A 21,835-nucleotide genomic window follows, 5' to 3' on the forward strand; every position below is an offset into this window, starting at 1 on the left:
CCCATCCCCTCTCCATGCCAGGCAGCCGGGAACCTGGGACCCTGGCGCGCAGCCAGCCTTTAGCACACAGCTGAGCTGGGCCATAGCCGTGTACTAATTGGGCCGCATGGGGCCCGCAGACCAAGAACGGCTGGTGTGGATATTTGGGCTGGGTCCGGAGCCCAGGCTCTGAGACCTTCTCACCTCACAGGGTCCTAGAGGCCAGGCTTAGCCAGAGCCCAGATACTTTCACTGCAACTTTATAGCCTTGCAACCTGATCCAGCTGATCCAAACCAGTCACGGCCAATCTCCAGGTCTTTTATTGCAGTGTAGACCAGTGGTCCCCAAACTTTTCAGGGTTGTGCCCCTTACCCCTGTCCTCCTCCCCCTGAGTAGGGCTGGGAGCGGGTCCATGGCTCCGGGCGGTAGGGGGGAAATGGACAGGGGTAAGGGGGCTGAGACTGGGGGTGGGTCTGAGGCCAGGAGTGGGTCTGGGGCCGGGGACAGAGTTGTGGCCAAGGGCTAAGGCTGGGGACAGGAGCAGAGCTGCAGCCAGGCTGCGGTGGGGGCCAGCAGCCACTTCCAGCCAGGAATGGAGCTGCAGCCAGGCTGCAGTGGGGGCCAGCAGCCAGTTCCAGCCCACACCTCCAGCCAGGAATGGCGCTGCAGCTAGGGGCCAAGAGTGGGGGCAGGGTTGGGAGCAGAGCCCCAACTAGGCCCACGCCCTGGAGCAGAGCTGCGATGAGGCTGGGGATGGGGCCAGGACCATAGCTGGGGGTGGGGCCAGAGCAGAGCTGTAGGGGGGACTGAGTGGCACTCCCTCCCCGCCCCCCCGTGGGGGCTGGCCTGGGCCTGCCGTACCCCCACAAACATTCCTCCACGCCCCCCAGGGGGTGCGCCCCACAGTTTGGGGACCTCTGGTGTAGACGTATCATTGTCTATAAATAATTGATATTTGAGATGTGCTGGTTACTTGTGATTAGTGAGATTGTCCCCCTTCTCTAATTCCAGCATCCTGCTACAATAAAATATCAAAGGCAGACCACAATTTACTGCTATTACCCCTATCCGGCTTAGAACAGAATAATTTTCACAATTATTTTGTAACAGTTGGATATTAGAAAAACACTTCAGTGCACCTCATAAACAGCTGAACCACTCAGTGCTTAATTTAACTTTCTGAGGATCTACCATCAGTACTTGTAATGAGTACATTTAGAGTGGACAACATAAGCATCTTTCTCCTATTTTCCTCACCTACAGACCCCCACAAAAATGCCAGCAAAGCCAACAGCAGAATTCAAGTGGAGAAGAATCTGAACAAAACAGATGATTTAAGTGGTTATTACGTAAACTCCTGCCAAATCCCTAGATACGTATCTTAGATTCTGAAGGCAACACTTAGTCCTTATAAATAGGACAATTGCGGGAGGCTTCTTAAAATTGTTCAGTCTATTTCTTTAAATGTTTCACAACCTAATTTATGGCAACATCTTCATTTTCCATCAGATTTCTGTACTGTTGCCAAACTTTCTCCAGAGCAATATACTATGAAATGTTGCACTGAGAAACAGACCGTATTCAACCCAAGGTTAAATTGATGCAACATGACACTGCCATTGAGGGTCCATTCATCCTCTTATCCTCGAATAAATCACCTATCATTCTTAATTATATTCATGCGAGTTAAAATCTAACGTCTTGTGACAAAATTGTGTAATCAGATAAATGCAGGTCAAGCACTCTGCCAAACTGGAACAGTAACCAAGAGAATGTTGGGCCTCTGCAAACTATCCTGGGCTACCAGCAGCACCATGAGAAGTGAATTCCATGGAGATGATAAGCAATGGGAATCAAAAGCAAATCTACAACAACTGACATACCTTTCCTCCTGTTTCTCACACGCAGGCGTGAGGACCAGACCCACAATTTAATTCAGGTTTAGATGTATCCTTCTTGGAAGGATAATTTCAAATGGTATAAAATTTGAGACATACTTCATAGCAACATACGTTATGGCAAGTTTTCAGCTTTATTTCTTTAAGTGACTGCTTCTTCCCTATTGTGTAGGGTAAAGTGCCCCTGCAAGTGGATTTTACAGTGAAAGATTTTAAAAGCTGTCTATAGGATTAAGACACTTATCTTCCGTTGGAGGTTGATGTTTTCTGTCCTAACACTTATGCTTTATTTGCACTGCATCGTATGGGTCCCTCCTGACAAGCCTGATACTATGATGAACTCAGTGCTGAGTAACAAATTTTCCTTTCTTTCCAGATCTTCGCTGACACTATTTTAAAGCGCCACAGGGCCAAATCCTGCTCCTAAGTACTGTGGATTCACAACTGCAATGGAAAACAGAATTCACCTTTTGTTGCTTAATACATTAGCATAGTGTAACAATACACATTCTGAAACTTATACAAGTAGATCTGAATGAAAGCATTTCAAAAACTGTTTAACTGACATCTCTAATAAATGAGAACTATTTTACCCTTGTCCTCCCCCATCCATTCTCTGCTTAAATTTCTTTTTTACTTTACCATTGAGTAAAGCCTCTCTCCTACAGTTTTCACTCTCCTGCAAATGTTTTCTTTTGAAGTATTTTCCTCTTGTTTTCTTTTGAAAGGCAAGAAAATCTGAACTCTAAACTTTGACAAGCCTTTTTTTAATACTCCACAGCACCCAAGGAGAAAGAGGTAGTTGATCTCCAGTCCCAAACTCACCATTTTTAAAATAAATTTGCACAGCACCTTTCAACTCAAAGCACTTCACAGATAATGTGAATACCAGCACCACTGAAATGCAGCTACCTGCAAGGTAGAGGATGAGAGCCAACTGGTGCATAGCACTTGACACTCGGGGATGAAGATGGATGGGGAAATTCCGCCAGGAACAGCAGGGAAAGTCCTGAATTTTATGCCATGCAGTCTTTAATGGTCAGACAGAGGAAGCAAGATACTCAGATTTTTATACATACTCCCAAATGGTAAACTGTAGAATGATGAAAAGCTGAGTCAATCCTTTTAAGAAGACAAATTCAAAATTAATACCAGGAAATACTCTTTCCACACAAAGTATAATTAGACTGTGGAACTCAGTGACGCAGGATCTCATTGAGACCAAAAATTTAGCAAGATTCAAATCTGATGTTTCAGGGTTTAAACCAATCTCTAACTCTTAAGGATTAGGACGAGTCCTACATAGGGGCTGGGGATTAGGCAGATTACCACATTTACTTTCACTGGTGTTTCTTGAACCTTCCTCTGACAGTGGTTAGCACCAGATGCTTCAGAGACAGGATACTGGACTAGATGGACCCTGACTCTGATCCAGTCTGGCAATTCCTACATTCCTATGTTGCAGGGTCTTTAGGAATTCTTTACCTGATGTTTAGGCCACTAAGCAAACCCTCTGTATGAAGTTTCCCCCAGTGGAAACTTCTAATATTCTCAGAACAAATCATTTAAATTTTTCTTATTTAAAACATTACTTATGTCTGGTTAGGATTGTACTGCAAGTCAATAGCAACTACCCTTCACTGACTACTGGCTTTTTTCAGGTGTGTGGGGGTGTAATTCATGTGTAATGATTACATCAAGGATTTTACTCTGAAAAAGTAAATCTATAAAAATGGCATCGTGTTTGTTGTGTCTGATTCCATTTCAATTGTGCTTGGTTTATAACTTAAAATAGACTTTCTCTGTCAGCTCCACAAACTCAGTGTGAGCTCCAAGACCCAAGTTGAGGCCTTCTCTATGACATCAGTAATAAAGATTCTGCAGGTCCGATTAGGTCTTCAGTGAAACCTGTATACTCTCATTGCTTTTAGTTGGTTTGCACAGAACTAGTGGTTTGGAATTAAGCAAACAAGTCTGGTCATGATGCACAAGGAGGAACAAACCATGCTTCCACCCTCTGAGCTGCATTGACTCTATAGTGCTAACAGGAATAAAATCAGTGAAAACTTTGTTTTATTCAAGTCAGGCAGTACGACGCTGAATACACTAGGAGCAAATCTGTTGAGGAAGAAGGCGTCACTTTCATGTATTTATTTTTCAGAGCATTCCTAGAGGTTTTAAAATATGAAAAAAACCCCATAAAACAGTTTATCCAGTAGTGCTGCTTGATGGTGCGTATCCCTAGGGCAGTAGTTCCCAAACTTGTTCCACCGCTTGTGCGGGGAAAGCCTTTGTTTGTTTACTTGCCGCATCTGCAGGTTCGGCCGATCGCGGCTCCCACTGGCTGTGGTTCACTGCTCCAGGCCAATGGGAGCTGCTGGAAGCAGTGGCCAGTACGTCCCTCGGCCCGTGCTGCTTCCAGCAGCTCCCATTGGCCTGGAGCAGCGAACTGCAGCCACTCGGAGCCACGATTGGCCGAGCCTGCGGACACGGCAGGTAAACAAATCGGCCCGGCCCGCCAGGGGCTTTCCCTGCACAAGCAGTGGAACAAGTTTGGGAACCACCCCCCTAGGATATGTATTGTCCCTGGATAGTAGGAGTAGCTGTAATGGTTTAGTACGATTAAGCTGCCACTGAAATAAATTGCAAAACTCTTACTGTGTTCATATTTTCAACGTAGCACTCTGTAAATCTGGTTTCACTTTGGGCATCCTGCTGCTGCCTATTCAGAATGTCTAGGCAAACTGTGAAGGTGATTTTTAGATCTTCTCCTGTTTTGTCTTACACACATACAAAACACCTAGGAAATGCCATACAAAACCTCCACTGTCTTATGAGAAAATTAAGATTGAAAAAAGTTAAGCACTCTAAAATCAGAAAATACCAAAGTTAAGACTGTGTAAACTTAATTCTGCCTCTCTGTGTCAAGGCATTATTTATATGACCACATACCGGCACCGCAGGACTTCTCCCACACATAACAGGGCAGAGTTAAGGTTCAACATACAGATTTAACTTTGGTATTTCCTAGTTTAGAGGTTATTGTTTGGGTTTTTTTAAATACAGAATTATATGATATTTATGACACTCAGACTCAGTGTTATCTTGGAATGGGAGGTCCCAAAGAAGATAAGACACCATTCAGGACATGTGTGACAGCCAAAGCAGAACACAGAATAGGTGCCAATAAGTCTTACCAGACCAACCTCTTCATTCAAATCTTTCCTTAAAATATACTTTTTAGATAATCCACTAAAGACAGATGTGTATAATTAAAAAACCTGTATGTCTTTAAGATTGGCTCTTTATCCAATGCCCTATGGGCCAGATCCAAAGCCAACAGAAAAAACTCTCATTGACTACAATGTGCTTTGGATCTGGCCCTGAACTGCATGGTCTAATTTAGACCCTAGTCTTGCAGTTGATTCTGGATGGCTTTCAGTGCAATTGACTTCAATGGAGGTACTTGCAGGTGCCCGGGTGCTCTCGCATGGAGTCAGTTGAGGGATTGGGGCTTTAGGATCAATCAAATCTTGGGAGCAAATCTTACTCTGGTCTACACAGTGACCAAGTTACGATGGTGCACTAAAATTCACCATCAGAAAATTTAAGAATACAAGACACCACTTGGTCGTGCAGGCAAAAGACATTTTTATACAAAAAATTCTTTATTGGCTGTACTACAAATAGCTGTACAGAGTGTAAACTTTAATGTATCACCTGATATTTGAATAATTCTGGAGGAACAGTTATTAAGCACCTTCATTTCAGCACATTATTGGTATTTACAGTTTTAAGACACATTAAAGTATATGAATACAATGAATTAAAAGTTATTAAAAGTTACACAAAAAACGTTAACATTCTATATGGCATTTGATATTTTTGAGATAAATACATAATTAAAAAGGAAATTGTCAGATAGTTCAAGCTCAAAATTGGCTCTGTTATAGCAATGTTATAATCTGGAGGAGAACGGTCTCAGTTTTTTTAACTATAGCCTGGGGGTTTTTATTGTAATTTATCCCTGTGACCAAGAGATTATAAAGACAGCTATTTAGATACATGACTCTCACAATCACATTTGGTTCTTCTACTGCAGATAAGCTACCCAGCCTGCAGCAGCAGGAGCAAAAGTTAAATCCTGTTCCCAGAAATGGTCTGCTGCAGCAGGGTTTATTAAAGGGTTTTATCATTACAATGTGTAATCTCTTATGAATCTCTGTGCTGGATTTTCCTAACTGCTCTGCACGCATTGCTGTCAGTGGAGACATGCTCCATCTTCACACCCATTTCCAGCACAGATGTTTTGCCCTTGCTGTAAACTGACACATGAACAGGGCTTTTTTTTTTTTAAAGCCCTGTGAGATTGTCAAAAGTGTTGCCTAACAAATACTCAACTGTCTTGGTTGTTCATGGTCTGTAAGAAAAGAAAATATTCAGGTTTGCCACAAAGAAAAAAAATTGGTAGGGCAAAATGGAAGTGTCATTTTCAAGCTTATAAAATAGTATCACAAAAATAGGAAACTGAAGATTTTAAAAAATACTTGACAGTCTCCCTTTAAAAACACAACACCAATCAATCACCATTCTTTGATGAGTTATGGGAATTGGCATTTGTATCCCAAGTCTCAACTTTGGAGATATCCAAAAGCTATTCAATAAGTGTCCACTAGCAAGACAAAAAATAAACCTCTTGGGAAAATCCAGGGAAAATTTCACAATACCCACTAAAGTATTGCTGGTAGTAAGATGATTGCACACAGTATGAAGAGGCAACATGAACCAGTACAGGAGCTATCCCTGTGCTAAAGCATATTGGTTAACTTCCCGTAACATTATCAATAGCCAAAAAGCAAAGGTTTAAGAGAGCAGCTTTAACGTATAAAGGCTTTGGCAGCTGAGGGGGATGTATTAAAGCACTGTGGAGTTCATGTTGCCAAGGGATGTTCTCACGCACCCACTGACCATCCTTTGGACGACAGGCTTACTGCCTAACAGGAAGCTGAATTTGTGACCCCGCTGCACCGCTGCTGGGCTACAGCATTCCAGTCTGTAGCTGAATCGTTGTGTGCTCCAATGCACAGCACAGTCAGTGGTGCTCAAAATTCCCATCTCTCAGGCACATCAGGATTTGAGAAACCCCATAAAACACAGGGTACGATAATTTTACTGGGAGGTTCAGAGCCCAGCACAGGAGCAAACGAGCCCCCAAGCTCCTCTTTAAAGGCAAGAAGGTGATGCTGCAGGGTGTGGGACCCTCCCTGGGCAGCACAGACTTACCTGAATGCCACCATGCTGTGCTATGGTGTATGTGTTGTGGCTTGCCCCCTGTAAGCAGCATGGAGCTTATCTTTACTGTCTTCATTTTACGCTGATAGCTGTGAACTATTTACAGTACTTTTCCCAAGGGAGACTCTGTTCTAACACATTTCCTGGTTTAGCGCTCAGTTTCTCTCTATACAATCCACTCCAACTGTGTTGTCAGGGCAGCGGCAAGAGCGGCCTTCTGGGGTAGCCAGGCATAAATGAGTACAGCCTCCGTTATTCACTGTGCAATAGTTATGCCCTATAAGTGAAAAGGAGTTTACATATAAAAAAAGCCTTCTAGGGTAAACCAGTTCATATAGTAGAAAAACCAGGAACGTTACAGAAAATATAAACCACACCAGAGTTAGGGCTGCAAGTGCTTTACGTTTGATTTCGGATTGATCAGCTCCTGAGTATCATCCCCTCAGTACCCATCAGATACCAAGTACCAATCTGGATATCATGTAATGGAGCAAGTGGCAGGTGTCTGGAGTTGGGGATGATGTCAGAATGGATGGGGAAAGGTCCACAGGGAGCAGCAGTGATTGCATAGGAAAGGAAAAAAGGGTTTCTGAGTTTGGTTACAGGCAACATGAAGGACTATACTTAAAAAGCGTATCCAGAACTTTAACGTTCATAGTTAAATAAAATGCAGAGACAGTCAGTGAGTGAATGAGTGAACAGAAAGAAAGAAAAGGAGAGGACTCCGTCCAGAATCCTAAGAGATGTCATCCAAATAAAGGAGAAAGGGGAGGATGAGGAGCCATTAAAGGAGATGGTGAAGGAGTGTTCAAGCAAAGCAGAATAAGCAAAAAAGAAAGCAGTGTGCACTGGAAGCCAAGGGGAGGAAGTGGAAGAGATAGTATCAGAAGTAGTATATAGACCAAAGATGACGAGGTCACAGAGAAGCAGGTCATTAGTGACAATGTTTCACTTTAGTGGTGAGGGAGCAGCCAGATTTGAGAAGTCTAAGACAGAGAGAGTTAACTGTATATCTCCATGATTTGAGGGGCAGGGAGTCAGGATAGTATTTAGAGAGGCAAGTTAGATCATGAGATTTTCTTTTTAAAACGGACACAAAAACATGTTTGGAGAGAGAGACAGACACACACACACACACCCCCGCCCCCCCAATGAAACAGAACAGAGAAAGCTGGCCATGAAAAAATGTAAACTCACATTTGCTTAGATGGTTAGCTCTGTGGGGCAAGGACTCTCTCTTTGTTATGTACGTACATTGCCTAACACAGTAGGGCCCCAAGGTGCTACCGTAATACATATAATAAAAAACATTTAACACATTTCTCAATGAAGATATCTATATACTCATCCTTTTTTAATCATGCACTGTGGTAAGTAAGCACCTACATTAAACTACTCAAAATCAATAGCAAAATATCCTTTGAACACAAACTCTGTCACAATCTTGGTCTCAGCTGAAAAGAAAAATCTTACAAATCTAGCATCATTGTAATCCTAAAACATGAACTTTCTGTCGACAGCCAGACTGAATTTGGCCAGAAATAACAAGACTAAACAGTGGCATTAATTCCCAGAGAAACAAAAATTATTATTTCAAGGATATTAATTTCCTCCTCTAAGCCTCTATTGCTCAAGCTAAGTATGAAAAACAAGAGAAATAAAGAATGTTGTTTCTCTGAAAAGAATTACCATTGACCATTACCAATTCCCAAGAGGCTTTTGGGACACGTGAATATTTATGGATATAACTCAAAAGCTTAACATTTACATAGGGCGAGAATGACTTTGCCTATTCTACCACCTACTGCTTCTTTAACTCTTCCTTTTTTAAAAACACAGGATTATTGATCCCAGCAGGAAGACTGAGACACTTCTATAGTTATGAATTTAAAATAAAATGAGACCTAATTAGTGCCCTTGGGGACAGATAAAACATTCTGTTTAGCTGACTGACAATTGTGTGCGTTATTAAAATGGTGCTTGAACTGGTTGCATAACGTGGACCACATCTTAAGAGAGAGTGTCTTGTACACGCACTTGCCCCTCCCATTCATGACTGAACAGGCCACCAATTCCCCTCCTATTCATGATTCCGTAACGTTCCTATGGAGGTTATAGCAATTGCTTACATGGACAAAGCTGTATTTTTAGAATCCATTCATGTTAAGAGATGGAAACCATGTGACCAGTCTGCTTTCCACCAACCAACAGCAAGTATTCTGTGGGCCATAGCTTGGGAACTGCTGGATACCTACATTCACTTTCTATAGCTCCCCGAGAAACATAGGGATTTTGTGATTACCTTGTGGGCACTGAGCAAAAGCTGTAGTTATTCCATAAAGACGGGCACGTTTGTGGGGCTGGAAGTTATCGTTCTCTTTTGAAATTGTGCGATCCACAGCTATAACAGCGTCCCTACAGTACACAAAAAGAAAAGTGTAAAGGTGAGCGAGGGCTTTCCCCTAAGATGACCTCAGAAGAAAAATATTGGAAGAGGAAGCACCAGATACCTTTTTACATTTTTAACACCCTGCCAACTAGTAATGCTGAATCACACACAGGCAGAGCAGAGAGTAGCCAGTATCCCCAAGCATGAAGAACCCCAGGGTCGGATTTGTTTGATACAGAATCCCACTTCTGTTAGGCAACCCAAATATGTCACAGCCCTGATTCTGGGGAGCAGAGGGATCTTCTAGTAGCAGGGCAAAAGTCTTTTTTGGGAGGAAGGAAAAGGTAAACATAGGCCACTCAGTCTGACCGCATCCCTCTAGGGAACGAGTTTATTGGTAATTTAATTACTCTTCTCCCCTACAATATTATTCCTGGCATGGCCACGATGGAACGATCCATTGTTATGGACAATGTTCCACTTCAAGAGAAATCTGACATTCAGAATTAGAAGGGTAGGAGTTCAGCCACTAAGGTGCAGTTGTTGCCTGCTGTCAACAAAAGGCGATGGGCTGGCAGAATGGTGACATTTTCCGCTTCCCGTTTTTAAATGGCATTCTGAAGTAATATTTCACAGATATTGGGTTCAACCTTGGAAACTTTTAGTCATGTGAATAGCCCTTACTCCCTGTTACTCCCAGTAGCCCTGTTGAAATCAGTGGAACTATTTGTTCAAGAGTCTTGCAGATACAGTCTTGGTCACATGTTTATATGGATTAAAAACAAACTACTGGTATTTTAAAAACATTTAGTCTGGAATCTCATGTGCAAATTTTAGTAAAGTCAGCCTAGATCATAATGTGGCTTAAATCACCTGCCTACAGCAAACAAAAATAACTGTTGTCAACAGCTAAAATGTTTTCTTCTTCTTATTGACTGAACAGTTACATACTAATAAGGATAAGAAGAGCTTCAAATAATCAATTTCTGTCCTAAACCTCAAAATAAGTGCTGCCATAAGACATATTAAACCACCCCCTCATATTAAACCTATCCCTCTCACGTTCAGCATTAAAACCATCTTTAGAGAACAAATTATTAAATTGAGAAAACAGTTAACTAGAAACATTAATACATCCAACTCTAAATTTCCACTTCGCCCTGCTTCAGCTGATTGCCTGGAGAGAAAAAAAATAAAATCTCTAAGGAAGAATACACTCGCTGCCAAGAGAACAGACGCAGTGAACCTCAGTTTCTACCAGGCAGAAGACCAGACTAAAATACAACTACATAATTTCTTAAACAGAGAACCTACCTCCTCCAGTCTGTGTAATATAAATTCTTCCCATAGCTTGTAATACTAAAAGGATACTGGACTCCTTCAAGGATCTTTCGTCGACCAAGCTGATTGGGATTCATACATTCCACCCTCTTGGTGCCTGTACACAATAAAACAATTTAGTCTTTGTATATGACAAACAGTTCTTTTTTGGGGGGAGGGGAGAAAGGGAAGCACAAGGACATAATCAAAAGAGCATGTATAGAGTATAATTTCCTCAAAGTCCTCCTCCCCCCTACCAAATACTAGTCCAGATCACGTCTCCTTATATGCCAAGCACCAAACCTTTTATAAAATGTCTCATTTATTCCTATGTGCCCACTTTGGTAGATCAGTGTTATCCTGTGGGACTCCATTAGAACGACAGATGAAAGCCCATTCAGGTCCTTGTCTGGATATTCAGTTGGACTGAAAGATTACAGCAGCAGCTGCTGAAGATTGCCAGGGAAAATCTGTGCATATACGACAAATTTTGCTCACAAAGAGTGCGGGCCTGGCTGTCCTGAAGATTAAAGGATGATTTATCCACAGAAGATTTACAGCCTGGGGAGCAGCAGTGAAAGTTTCTCCACAGTGCCTCGCCAGTATACCGTGACTCTGAGCTGGGGACAGAGCAATTCTTTGACTCAGAAGACAGCTGAACCTCAATGCCCATTTAATTCTGTGCCTCTCTGCTGGGGCGACTGGAAGAGTGCTATGGTGCCAATATTGCAAAAGGGCAAGCTGGATGATCTGGCTGACTATAGTCTGGTTAGCCTGACATCAATCCTGGGCAAAGATAATGGAAAAGCTGATAATTATTAAAGAATTAAGAAATAAGAATGGGATGAATGTCAGTCAAAACAGTTTAATGGAAAATAGTTCTTGTCAAAGAAATCCAATTTAATTCTTTCATGAAATTACAAGTTTGGTTGATAAAGATAACTGCAAAGATGTAATATACTTAAGACTTTTGTAAGGCACATGACATTCTCATTAAATATACAATATCAATAGAACACACATTAAATAGATTAAGACAGCTAGCTGACAAATCTAAAAAATAGTTGTCAATGGGGAATTGTCATCAAATGGGGGTGTTTCTCGAAGAGTTCCACAGGGTTTGATTCTAGATCTGATGCTATTCAACTTCATCAGAAATCTGGAAGTAAATATAAAATCACTGCTGATAAAATTTGTGGATGACTCAAAGATTGGCCATATGGTAAATAATGGTAAGGATAGGGCAGTCAAATAGAGCTATATGGTACGATGTGCCCATTCAAACAAAAAGTGTGTTAATTCAGCCAAATGCAAAAGTATATGTCTAGGAACACAGAATTCAGACCATACCTATGGAAAGGGGGCTGTATCCTGGGAAGCAGTGACCCTGAAAAGGACTTAGGGGTCATAGTGGACAAGCAACTGATTGTGAGCTCCTGGTGCAATGCTGTGACAAAACAGCCTAATGCAATCCTTGGATGTATAAACAGGGGAACACTGAGGAGGAGAAGAGAGGCAATTTTGCCTCGGTACACAGCATTGGTGAGATCGACACTGGAATATTGCATACAATTCTGGTGTCCACATTTTTAAAAAGATGTTGAAAAATTGGAGCGGGTGCAGAGAAGAGCCACACACACCAAAAAAAAAAAAAAAAAAAGATTCAAGTCCTGGAGAAAAATGTCTTCTACTGAGAGATTTAAAGAGATCAATCTGTTCAGCTTATCAAAAAGATGGAGAGGTAACTTTATTTCAGTGTATAAGTACCTTCACAGGGGAGAAAATACTGGATACTAAAGGAGTCTCTAGTGGAGAAAGACATAACAAGTATCAGTGGCTGGAAGCTAAAATCAGACAAATTCAAATGAGAAATCAGGCACACGTTTTTAATCATGTAGATGATTAATTACTGGAACAAGCTACCAAGAGAAGTTGTAGATTGTCTATAACTTGTTCCTTCAACTAAAGGCTGGATACCTTTCTGGAAGACATGTTTAAGGTCAAACACAAGTTACTGGGCTCATTCAAGGGGTAACTGGATGAAGTTCTATGGCCCTAGACTCGATGAATCAAGGGCTAAATACGGATTAAAGATATACTTGCTTGCAGCAAACACAAAATAAGTCTACAGCAGACCTAGTGCTTTCTCCTTTCAGAACTAAAATTCAGCTTGTAAACCTACTTTTGGTGAATCAGCAAGAGTTAATAAATAAAACAGTGGATACTCTGGGGTATGTCTCTCAAGCCTGAGAAAAAATGAAGTCTAAACAACTCAAAGCATTTGCTCATGAGTCATGCTGTGCATCATTGCACTGGTTACCATGTTTAGCCTGTTATGCATTGTGAATATGAACATTTCAGCACCTCTCTTTACCTGCATCAACCCAACACAGCATTGAGGAGTAGGTGTCAAATGTCAGACCATTTGGTAATCCCAGATCATCTTTAACAAGAATCCTTCTGTTTGTGCCATCCATGTATGAAGTTTCAATTTTAGGAGCATCTCTGTTCCAGTCAGTCCAGTAAAGATTTCTGAATAGGAAGAAAAGGAAAAAAGTTAAAATAACTGATCAATCCGAAGTGATTTTTCTTTTTTTTTACATAAAGGAAAACTTTTAAGGAAACAAAAGAGGAAACAGGGAACATTTAGATAGAATGGCAGAAAGCAGCATATTTGACCTTGATAGAAGATACTGAAGTATAGTGAAGTAGCATCACTTTAAAACAAAATTCATTTTCTAGCATTGGGTAGAAGCTCATTTACCGGGTGCCAAACAGAAAAATCCATTTCAACGATACAAAGTCAGTCCAGGTAAAAACAAACCACCTGCCCTGAGGCTGATTAGTGGGAGAATTCAGCACATATGTATGTATTTACTTTAATTCAACATTTTCTTCAGTATAACTTGGAAGAATATTTACCAACAGATCCGAACCAGAGGCAACTTCTCATCAACTAGAGTCAGTTGTCTGAAAAACCTCACGAGGCTCAGAGCATTAACTGCTGCTAGTTCAACCTTTCGCCCACCGTTTTATTAATACTTTGGCTACATTCCCTGAAGCTGCCAACTAATATGCCAACCCTGCTGAAGTCAATGAGGTTCCACCCAGGTACTTGGGTCCACCCATGCAAATCTGTTTGCATGACCGGGAGACCCTTTACTTATACAACTTACTGGATATACCACATTTTCCATGAAGAGGAAAATTAGTGGCACTACTCCTTTATTTAGTCATAAATATCTGCATTTTGAGCTGTCACATACATGCTCCTTTCACCAAAAATCTTGTTCAGTTAACATCTGGAAGGAGGATGACCCTTCCAAAGACTCTCCTTGAGAAATCTAGTCAGGATTCCATGATATATTCCCCAGTTCTCCCTTATGAACATTTCAAATTTTTGTTGCATTGCCTGAGTAGTCCTTGTTCATTACAGAAAGCTGCACTAATTTTGTTTAGCACAACTTCCTAGAAGTTCATGTGACTGGAAAAAAAAACACAACAAAACAAAAACCTTTCATTCAGTTGTATTGGAAATTAAGTATTTTGAGTGAAATGACTCTTCTTGTTGGCAAACATGTTCCTGGAAAATGGCATTTCGGACAACAGCAGTTTAAGACCCCACGTATAAGAGTATGGAAATCAGTTTGTGCCCAACTTGCATTATCAATAGTTTACGAGTATTTAAATTAAACATAAAACAATTTTGCATTAAACAGAGGGGCAGAGGGGTCAAGCCTGAGTGGTGCTGCAACCCTATGCATCAGATCACAATGACTTTAGGAGGGAGCTGTGCCCAGCCCTGTGGGACAGGAGCTGCCGGGGCAAGGTGTGTGTGTGGTGGGTGGGCTCACTCTCCAAACCCCCTACCTCTCTTTACTAGGCCTGGATTAGGGCTGTGGTCCCAGGGTGCTGCTACAAGTGGTCGATGCCCTCTTAGCAAAGTGAGAAGGAGGTGGCAGCAGTGGAGAAGGATAAGAAGGATGCTGGCCTATTGCCCCTTCCTTTCTCATGAATTTGGACCCTGGGAGGGTTGCAAAAAAAGGCATTCGTTTTATATCTCTCCTCAAGTCGTATATTGTTTGTTAATGCTGCACACCAGTAATGTGCTGTGAAGGTAATTTGTTATGGAGGTTACTTTTTTATTTTTATTTTTGTATGCTGCTGAGGATTGAGATAGGAATTTTAAACAATGAAAGAAAGAAACAGAGTCCTAAGACAACGCTAGGAAAAATGTGCTAAACCACGAACAAGATGATACCATAAAATTCATTGGAACGAGTTGGTGTAATAGAACAAACAGGGACCACTATATAGTGCTCATCCCCTAACACTTGCGACTTGCCTTAGTATTTGTAGTATTCTAGACAGACAACATAATGTGCATAGGACAGTTTAAGAAATACCCCAAATAGTAAGAATGAATCTATTTACTTAAGATAAAACTGGCAGGGGTTTAAAGGTAAGCACTGTAGCTGAAATGTTTCATGGCACAGATGGATTTTCAAACTTTCGGTAGAGTCTTGGTGTATGTTAATTAGGAGGCTGTCCCAAGCATAACAGTGTCAGAGAAAACACATCATTGGGTGTAGGTGAAGGAGACAGAGAGAATAAATAGGAAAGGTACTTGGATGATGGTCAGGACTAGATAAAGGCAGAGATGTAGATAGAGAAGGAGCTAATGCAGTTTTTTGAAAGGCAGCAGAGTACTGGAAATACGGCTGCCATTAAGGAAAAAACAATAAGAAAATGCTTATTCTAATCCAATACTTCATTTGCTAATAAAAATGCATTATTATTGTGCCTAGGAAGAAATGCTTCTAATAAGCATTCTGAAAGAAGTTTTTATTTCCAATAAAACACCTAGTAATATATTATTTTATAGGAGGATATTTGGGACTGAGAAAAGGATACTGAAGCTTTATATCAACAGTTGAAGACAGTGTAAAAATGTAGAGGGACTTTCAGGATATATACATAAAATGCTCATTAAAAATAAATGTGTCTATAAAATATATACATACCCTCTCACAGAATCTGTTACTATGGCTCTGGGGTTCACCAGATCAGTGTTAAACAGCACTCGGCGCTGGCTACCATCCAGCCTGGCCACTTCTATTCTATCGAGGTAAGAGTCAGTCCAGAAAACGTTGCGACCGAGATGATCTATTGCTATTCCTTCAGGACTTCCTAACTCTGGAACAGAACAAAGAAAATAAAACACCAAACAATAAGTTTGTTTCCTAATATAGTTATACTAAACACTTAACAGTTATTCCAGCTTGAGCAGCAATGTTTCCATTAAGTAATTTTCCTAATGCCTGTCCAATCACAATTAAGGCCAACAAACCATTTTATACAGAGTACGTTAACCTGTTACACGAGGAATACAAGTTGTACCTTACAAAATATAAAAATAGTGACTTATTGTTAAGGCATGCACTTCTACAAAAGAGATCTTTAATTGGCACCTGAAAGAGAGCAAATCTAATTGCTAGAGAGAACAACAAAAGTGACTAGTTTATTTCACTATTGATCGTAGAGAAAATTAAAGGACGTGCAGGTAGTTTAGGCTTGATGTCAATGGGGCTCTTCATAGGCTCAGGGATCAATCCAAACTGCACATCTCACAGGAACTGGGGCCCAGGTCAGTGGCAGTCAAGAACAACATACGGGTTTCCTGTGCTAATCACTAGACACTGCTGCCTCCCATAGAACACAAGCTGAAGTCATGGTTTAAATGTACTATAAATGTTTTGTTAACAATTCAATAGGGTTACACAACTTCTAAGTTGATACTTCCATAGATTTTTTCTGTTAATTTTAAAATACACCAAAAGCCCATGAATCAGCGGAAGGACTCCAATTGATTTTAATGGGCTTTAGATCAGCCCTATGGGCCATTAGGGGAGAATTCCATGTCAGGGATACAATTCTCAATTAAATTCTGAAGGCTGCTTAGAATAATTTGTATAGAACCCAATAAACTTCTGGTGGTTTCATCCTTACTGAATTTTATAGGACGTTTTCAAAAATGGCTGTAACAAAAACCTACTCAAATTTAGAATTACAAGAATATGCCAAATAATTAGAGCAAAGGGAGGTACATACTGTATTTGAAATTTAGGAAACAAAAAACAAAAATCAAGAAAAAAACCACCACAATTCTTTGTCCCACAACATCCAGCTTTATATTGTGTTGTCAGGACCTGCTCCCTCCAATATGCCAATAACAGAGCTCCATTAGTCTGGAGCATGAAGCTGGCTTAGAAGGGTCAGGTGACTGTGTCCTTTCTAAAGGATGCACAATTCTATCATACTGACTATTTCAAATCTGAGATGCCAATGGACCTACTTAATTTTTTTTTTTAATTTATAGTTAGGAGTCACTTCTCACCCTGATAATTGCACAAATTCTAACCCAAGGGCTTGTCTACCTACAAAAGTAACTATATCAGTGCACCTAAATTGGTATAGTCCCCTAGTGTGGACACAGTTATACCAGTATAGTTTATTCCCATACTGGAAGTGAACTATACTAGTTTAAGGCACTTTTATTATCTGTATATCTGCCAAGTGGTTCAACTGGGATAATTATTTTTTGTTAAAAAAAAACAAACAACCAAACAAAAGAACCGAAAACATCACAACTTTATCGGAAGTAGTAATGCTAATACAAAAATAGGTATGTAGTGCTGACTTAAGAAGAAGAATGACTGGCAGGGAAACAAACACTATTGCTCATCAGTATTGAAATTATTCTATCCTCTTGGAAAACAAAATGGTCTTTGCAAAGATCTGGGGCGGGCTTACAAATCTTTAAAGTATGTCAGTACAAAAGGAGAAGAAACAACGCATCATTCTGAAAGCTATAGTCTTGTACTGATTACAATTTAAATACATCATAATATTTAAAAATGTATTCAAGTTTAACAATCAATCTCCAAAGTGCTAATAGAATTAACCCTAGATGGAATTTAGATTCAAGTCTGTGTTTTGCAGAGGGATTTTGTTTGGAACATATTTTAGTACTGTATGTGCATAGTTTTTCTTGGACAGTTATCTGTTCCAAAAGCAACAGGAAATAGCAGACAATGACCTATTACTCTGGTCCCAGTGATTTCTCACTCAAAATCATAGAAGGAGAAACAAATACTTTAAAAATATAAATAAGAAGGCATATTAAAGTTTCTTGTACTCAGCCAGCACAAAAAATTGCTCTACAGTTTTTAGGACACATAGGTCCACAGAGAAGAACGGGTTGCACACAAACTGAAACTAAATGTAAATACAATCCCATTTCAGACTAATTCCAGAGGTATAAACTCTGAATGAACCAGTAAGGAAAGATTGCATGGGGTTGTTTCAAAAGTGTCATAGTGTCCCTTCATAAAAAGAAAAGAAGTACTTGTGGCATCTTAGAGATGAACAAATTTATTTGAGCATAAGCTTTCGTGGGCTACAGCCCATGTCATCAAATGCATAGAATGGAATATATCGTAAGAAGATAGATATATGTATACAGAGAACATGAAAAAGTGGAGTAAGAGGCTAATTAATTAAGATGAGCTATTATCAGCAAGTGTCTAAATGGGCCATCTTGATTATCACTACAAAAGTTTTTTTCTCCTGCTGATAATAGCTCATCTTAATTAATTAGTCTCTTACTCTACTTTTTCATGTTCTCTGTATGTATATATATATCTTCTTACTATATGTTCCATTCTATGCATCTGGTGAAACTGTAGCCCACAAAAGCTTATGCTCAAATAAATTTGTTCATCTCTAAGATGCCACAAGTCCTCCTGTTCTTTTTGCGGACACAGATTAACACGGCTGCTACTCTGAAATCTGTCCCTTCATGAAAACCATCTGTCAAGGAAGCTTTCAAATGCAGAACTACACGCCCCATTTCTGAATTTCGAAGAAAGATTAAATGAAATGAATTGAGTTTGTCTATTCATTTTCACCTTTATTCATTATTCAGCCATTAAACAAGTCTTGTATTTCTCAACCCAAACTGGATTCCTGGGGAGAAACACTTGGGCAAATCACTAGGTGGGAATTTAAAAAAACCGGACACTGTGATTATCCTAATAAGAGTTATATTGGACCATAATCAGCAGAAGCTACATTGCCTTATCTAGGTATGTAACTTATTTGGGTCACAAATCGTGTGTGTGTGTGTGTGTGTACGTGCGCGTGTGTGCATGGGCAAGCACACGTGTGTGCATGTTGGACGAGTGGGAATGACCACCCACTCCAAGACTGAAATCTGCAAAGAACTGATCAAGGTGTACCAAGCAAATGTCAATTAGATTCCTCTCCCACCCCCAAATCATGCTTCTATATCCTTTCATCTCTTGCTGAGGTCAGCAGGCCGTGGGAGCTGCCTCATGTGGGGTGGAGACTCTCTCTCCCATCCCCAGGCACTGAACAGGAGGACTGCCGACTCTGATGGTCTATTAGTCAATTGGTCCGAATAGGAGAGGGTAGTGGGTTAGAGATCTGCTACCAGTGGTTTCCAGGAGTCCTTCCTCCCTGGCACAATTCTATTTTGAGCTGTCAGCCAGGAGATTTAAAGAGGCTGTGTGTGGCCTGAAGTAAATGTCTTTCCTGGCTGGCTAGCCAGAGGGAAACTTGGCCCCTGCTAGCATGTCTAAGGGAATATATTAAGCAGGTTCTGGGCATCTCCTCCCCCACCTCACCAGTCACTCCTAGGGCCATGATTTCAGTACACCAGTACTGGAGTCAGGCTGGACACAGTCCCAGGCTCTGCACACATGTATGGCTTATATGATTTAATATGATTTAAACAACTGCAGCAGAGGGGAAGTTCCCTGTGCGGAGCAGCCCTGCAGCTGCGGAGCTCAGGAAACTTGTAGCCTCGGGAGGCTACACAGCTGCAGAAGCAGATGAGAGCTGGATGGAGCGCCATACCAAAACATGCCCCTGCAAAGCAAACAAATTCCAATCACAAAAACATGAACAAAGAAATAAATGTTCAATACAAAAACAAACTGCAAACCGAACAAGGGAGCTGCAGCACACGGAAAGGAGATAAAAACAGGAAAACCTCAATGTCTTCTGAAAGATTGGGAATAGTGCCTCTGCAATTTTGAATTTGAATTTTGGCTAGCAACGCACACCATGTAAATGCCCAATTAAACACTTGAGCAAGTAGTCAACACCTTAGTGTTCTGTTTTGATTCCATGATATAATGCATCTGATGGTTTGTACAGAAAATTAAGAACACCACTGCTTTAGCACAATGGTTCTCAAACTTTTGTACTGGTGACCCCTTTCACATAGCAAGACGCTGAGTGCGACTCCCCCCCATTATAAATTAAAAACACCTTTTTATATATTTAACACCATTATAAATGCTGGAGGCAAAGTGAGGTTTCGGGTGGAGGCTGACAGCTTGCGACCCCTCCATGTAATAACCTTTCGACCCCCTGAGGGGTCCTGACCCCCAGTTTGAGAACCCCTGTTTTAGCATCACTTCACAAGTACTTGATCTATCACAATCTGCACCAGCAACAAGGGCAACAGAAGGCCTGAATGAGTCTTTAGACACTTTTTGCTTCCATAGCAGACAAAAGACATGGAAGATTACCTGATAACGCAACATTGTTATGACAAACCACCTATGGGCTTGGAGTACTGATCACATATGCTTTCACCCCTTCATGATATAGTATTAAATGGCTCTACAACATACAACACACTGCAAGGAGGAGGGAAGATGTGAAACAAATACAATTCTCATTAAATGAAGTCACAGGTTTTCTGAAAAGTCACTACAATATATACATAATCCATGATCAATAAGAATGATATGGGTCAACATTTCTATTTTATGCTTCCCTCCCTGCTAACTTATTCACAGACAGGCAAAAACGGCTTTGTTCTGAGGGATCCTTAGAGATAAACAGAATGGAAAGTAGTAGTCTTTCCATCAACCCCTTTGTAGCTGGATGGGCACCGACTCACTATAAGTGTCTAGAATATGTCTTTGAGCTTAGTTCTATCAGAATTGAAAGGGAGTCTTGTGAGCATTTCAGACATTAGGCCCTTAGGAAGCCCAAGGCATGGTTCTACTGTTAGAGGATAGTCACAGGGAACCTATTCCCTTCCCCTAACAGTACCCACTCAGCAGGCAACACAACATGATTGCGTCCACTTCCTGAGCACAAAGCAGGGGAAGGCCCATTCCGCTCTGCTTGTGTGAGAACCCTGGAATCAAGTATAATTATAGAAATGGTTTTACATTGTAAAATTATGCATTTAGTAATAATTTTCAATGTTTTAATATTTATTGCTATATAGGTTCTGTTTGTATTTTTGTTAATATTTGCATCAGTTATGGAAGTAGAGAAATGGGAGCTGCCTCCTTAAAGGGTAAAGGCAGCTCCCATTTCTCCACTTCCATAACATGTACGTGATGGAGTGTGTCCTTGCAAAGACTTGTGAGCAGATTGCTGAGATCTGCATGCAGCTCAAGAGTAGGGAAGACCCAGCCCAGAGGAAGCTCCCTAAACAAAGGATCAGGCAGGGCAAGGTATTATATCCTTTAGGAAACTACAGCCTCATCACTGAAGGTGCGACACTGAAGGTGTGCCCTTGCAGCCCCTACATACCAGCTAGATAGACAATTCTGGGCAGAATGCCCCATGTTCGCATCTTTTCCACAGCTGTATCAGTTGTGCTTGCTGAGCAGTCTAGCACTTGCACCCAGGGAGTACAACCCTTTCCTCTGCCTTATGCAGAGATAATGCCCCCTAAAACCACCACTGTTGTGGGGGTGCAAGCTGCCCATCCCTCTACTGCCTCAAGAATCTTAATTTAGCCCAAACTGGCATTGATCTCGAACAAGTGAATGAAGTACCCTTCAATTCCAATAGAAATAAACCTCAGATGGAGATACTTGTTAAAAAACAGGACAAATGAAA

The 21,835-nt window shown here is 40.9% G+C and overlaps 1 protein-coding gene across 1 annotated transcript in view; it reads right to left on the minus strand.

Moving 5' to 3' along the window:
- Nucleotides 1-5,477: 5,477 nt before the first annotated feature.
- Nucleotides 5,478-21,835, minus strand: part of NID1 (nidogen 1) — a 70,588-nt gene continuing 54,230 nt past the window's right edge. Inside the window, exons 16-20 of the mRNA XM_077812172.1 lie at nucleotides 15,904-16,075; nucleotides 13,254-13,411; nucleotides 10,874-10,997; nucleotides 9,473-9,585; nucleotides 5,478-7,447 (exon numbers count right to left, since the gene is read on the minus strand). Of these exons, the coding sequence (XP_077668298.1) occupies nucleotides 7,326-7,447; nucleotides 9,473-9,585; nucleotides 10,874-10,997; nucleotides 13,254-13,411; nucleotides 15,904-16,075 (689 nt within the window). The 3' untranslated portion in view covers nucleotides 5,478-7,325. The remainder of the gene's footprint in view (nucleotides 7,448-9,472; nucleotides 9,586-10,873; nucleotides 10,998-13,253; nucleotides 13,412-15,903; nucleotides 16,076-21,835) is intronic.

This window comes from Eretmochelys imbricata, chromosome 3, assembly GCF_965152235.1.
Source record: "Eretmochelys imbricata isolate rEreImb1 chromosome 3, rEreImb1.hap1, whole genome shotgun sequence".
Lineage (NCBI taxonomy): Eukaryota > Metazoa > Chordata > Testudines > Cheloniidae > Eretmochelys > Eretmochelys imbricata.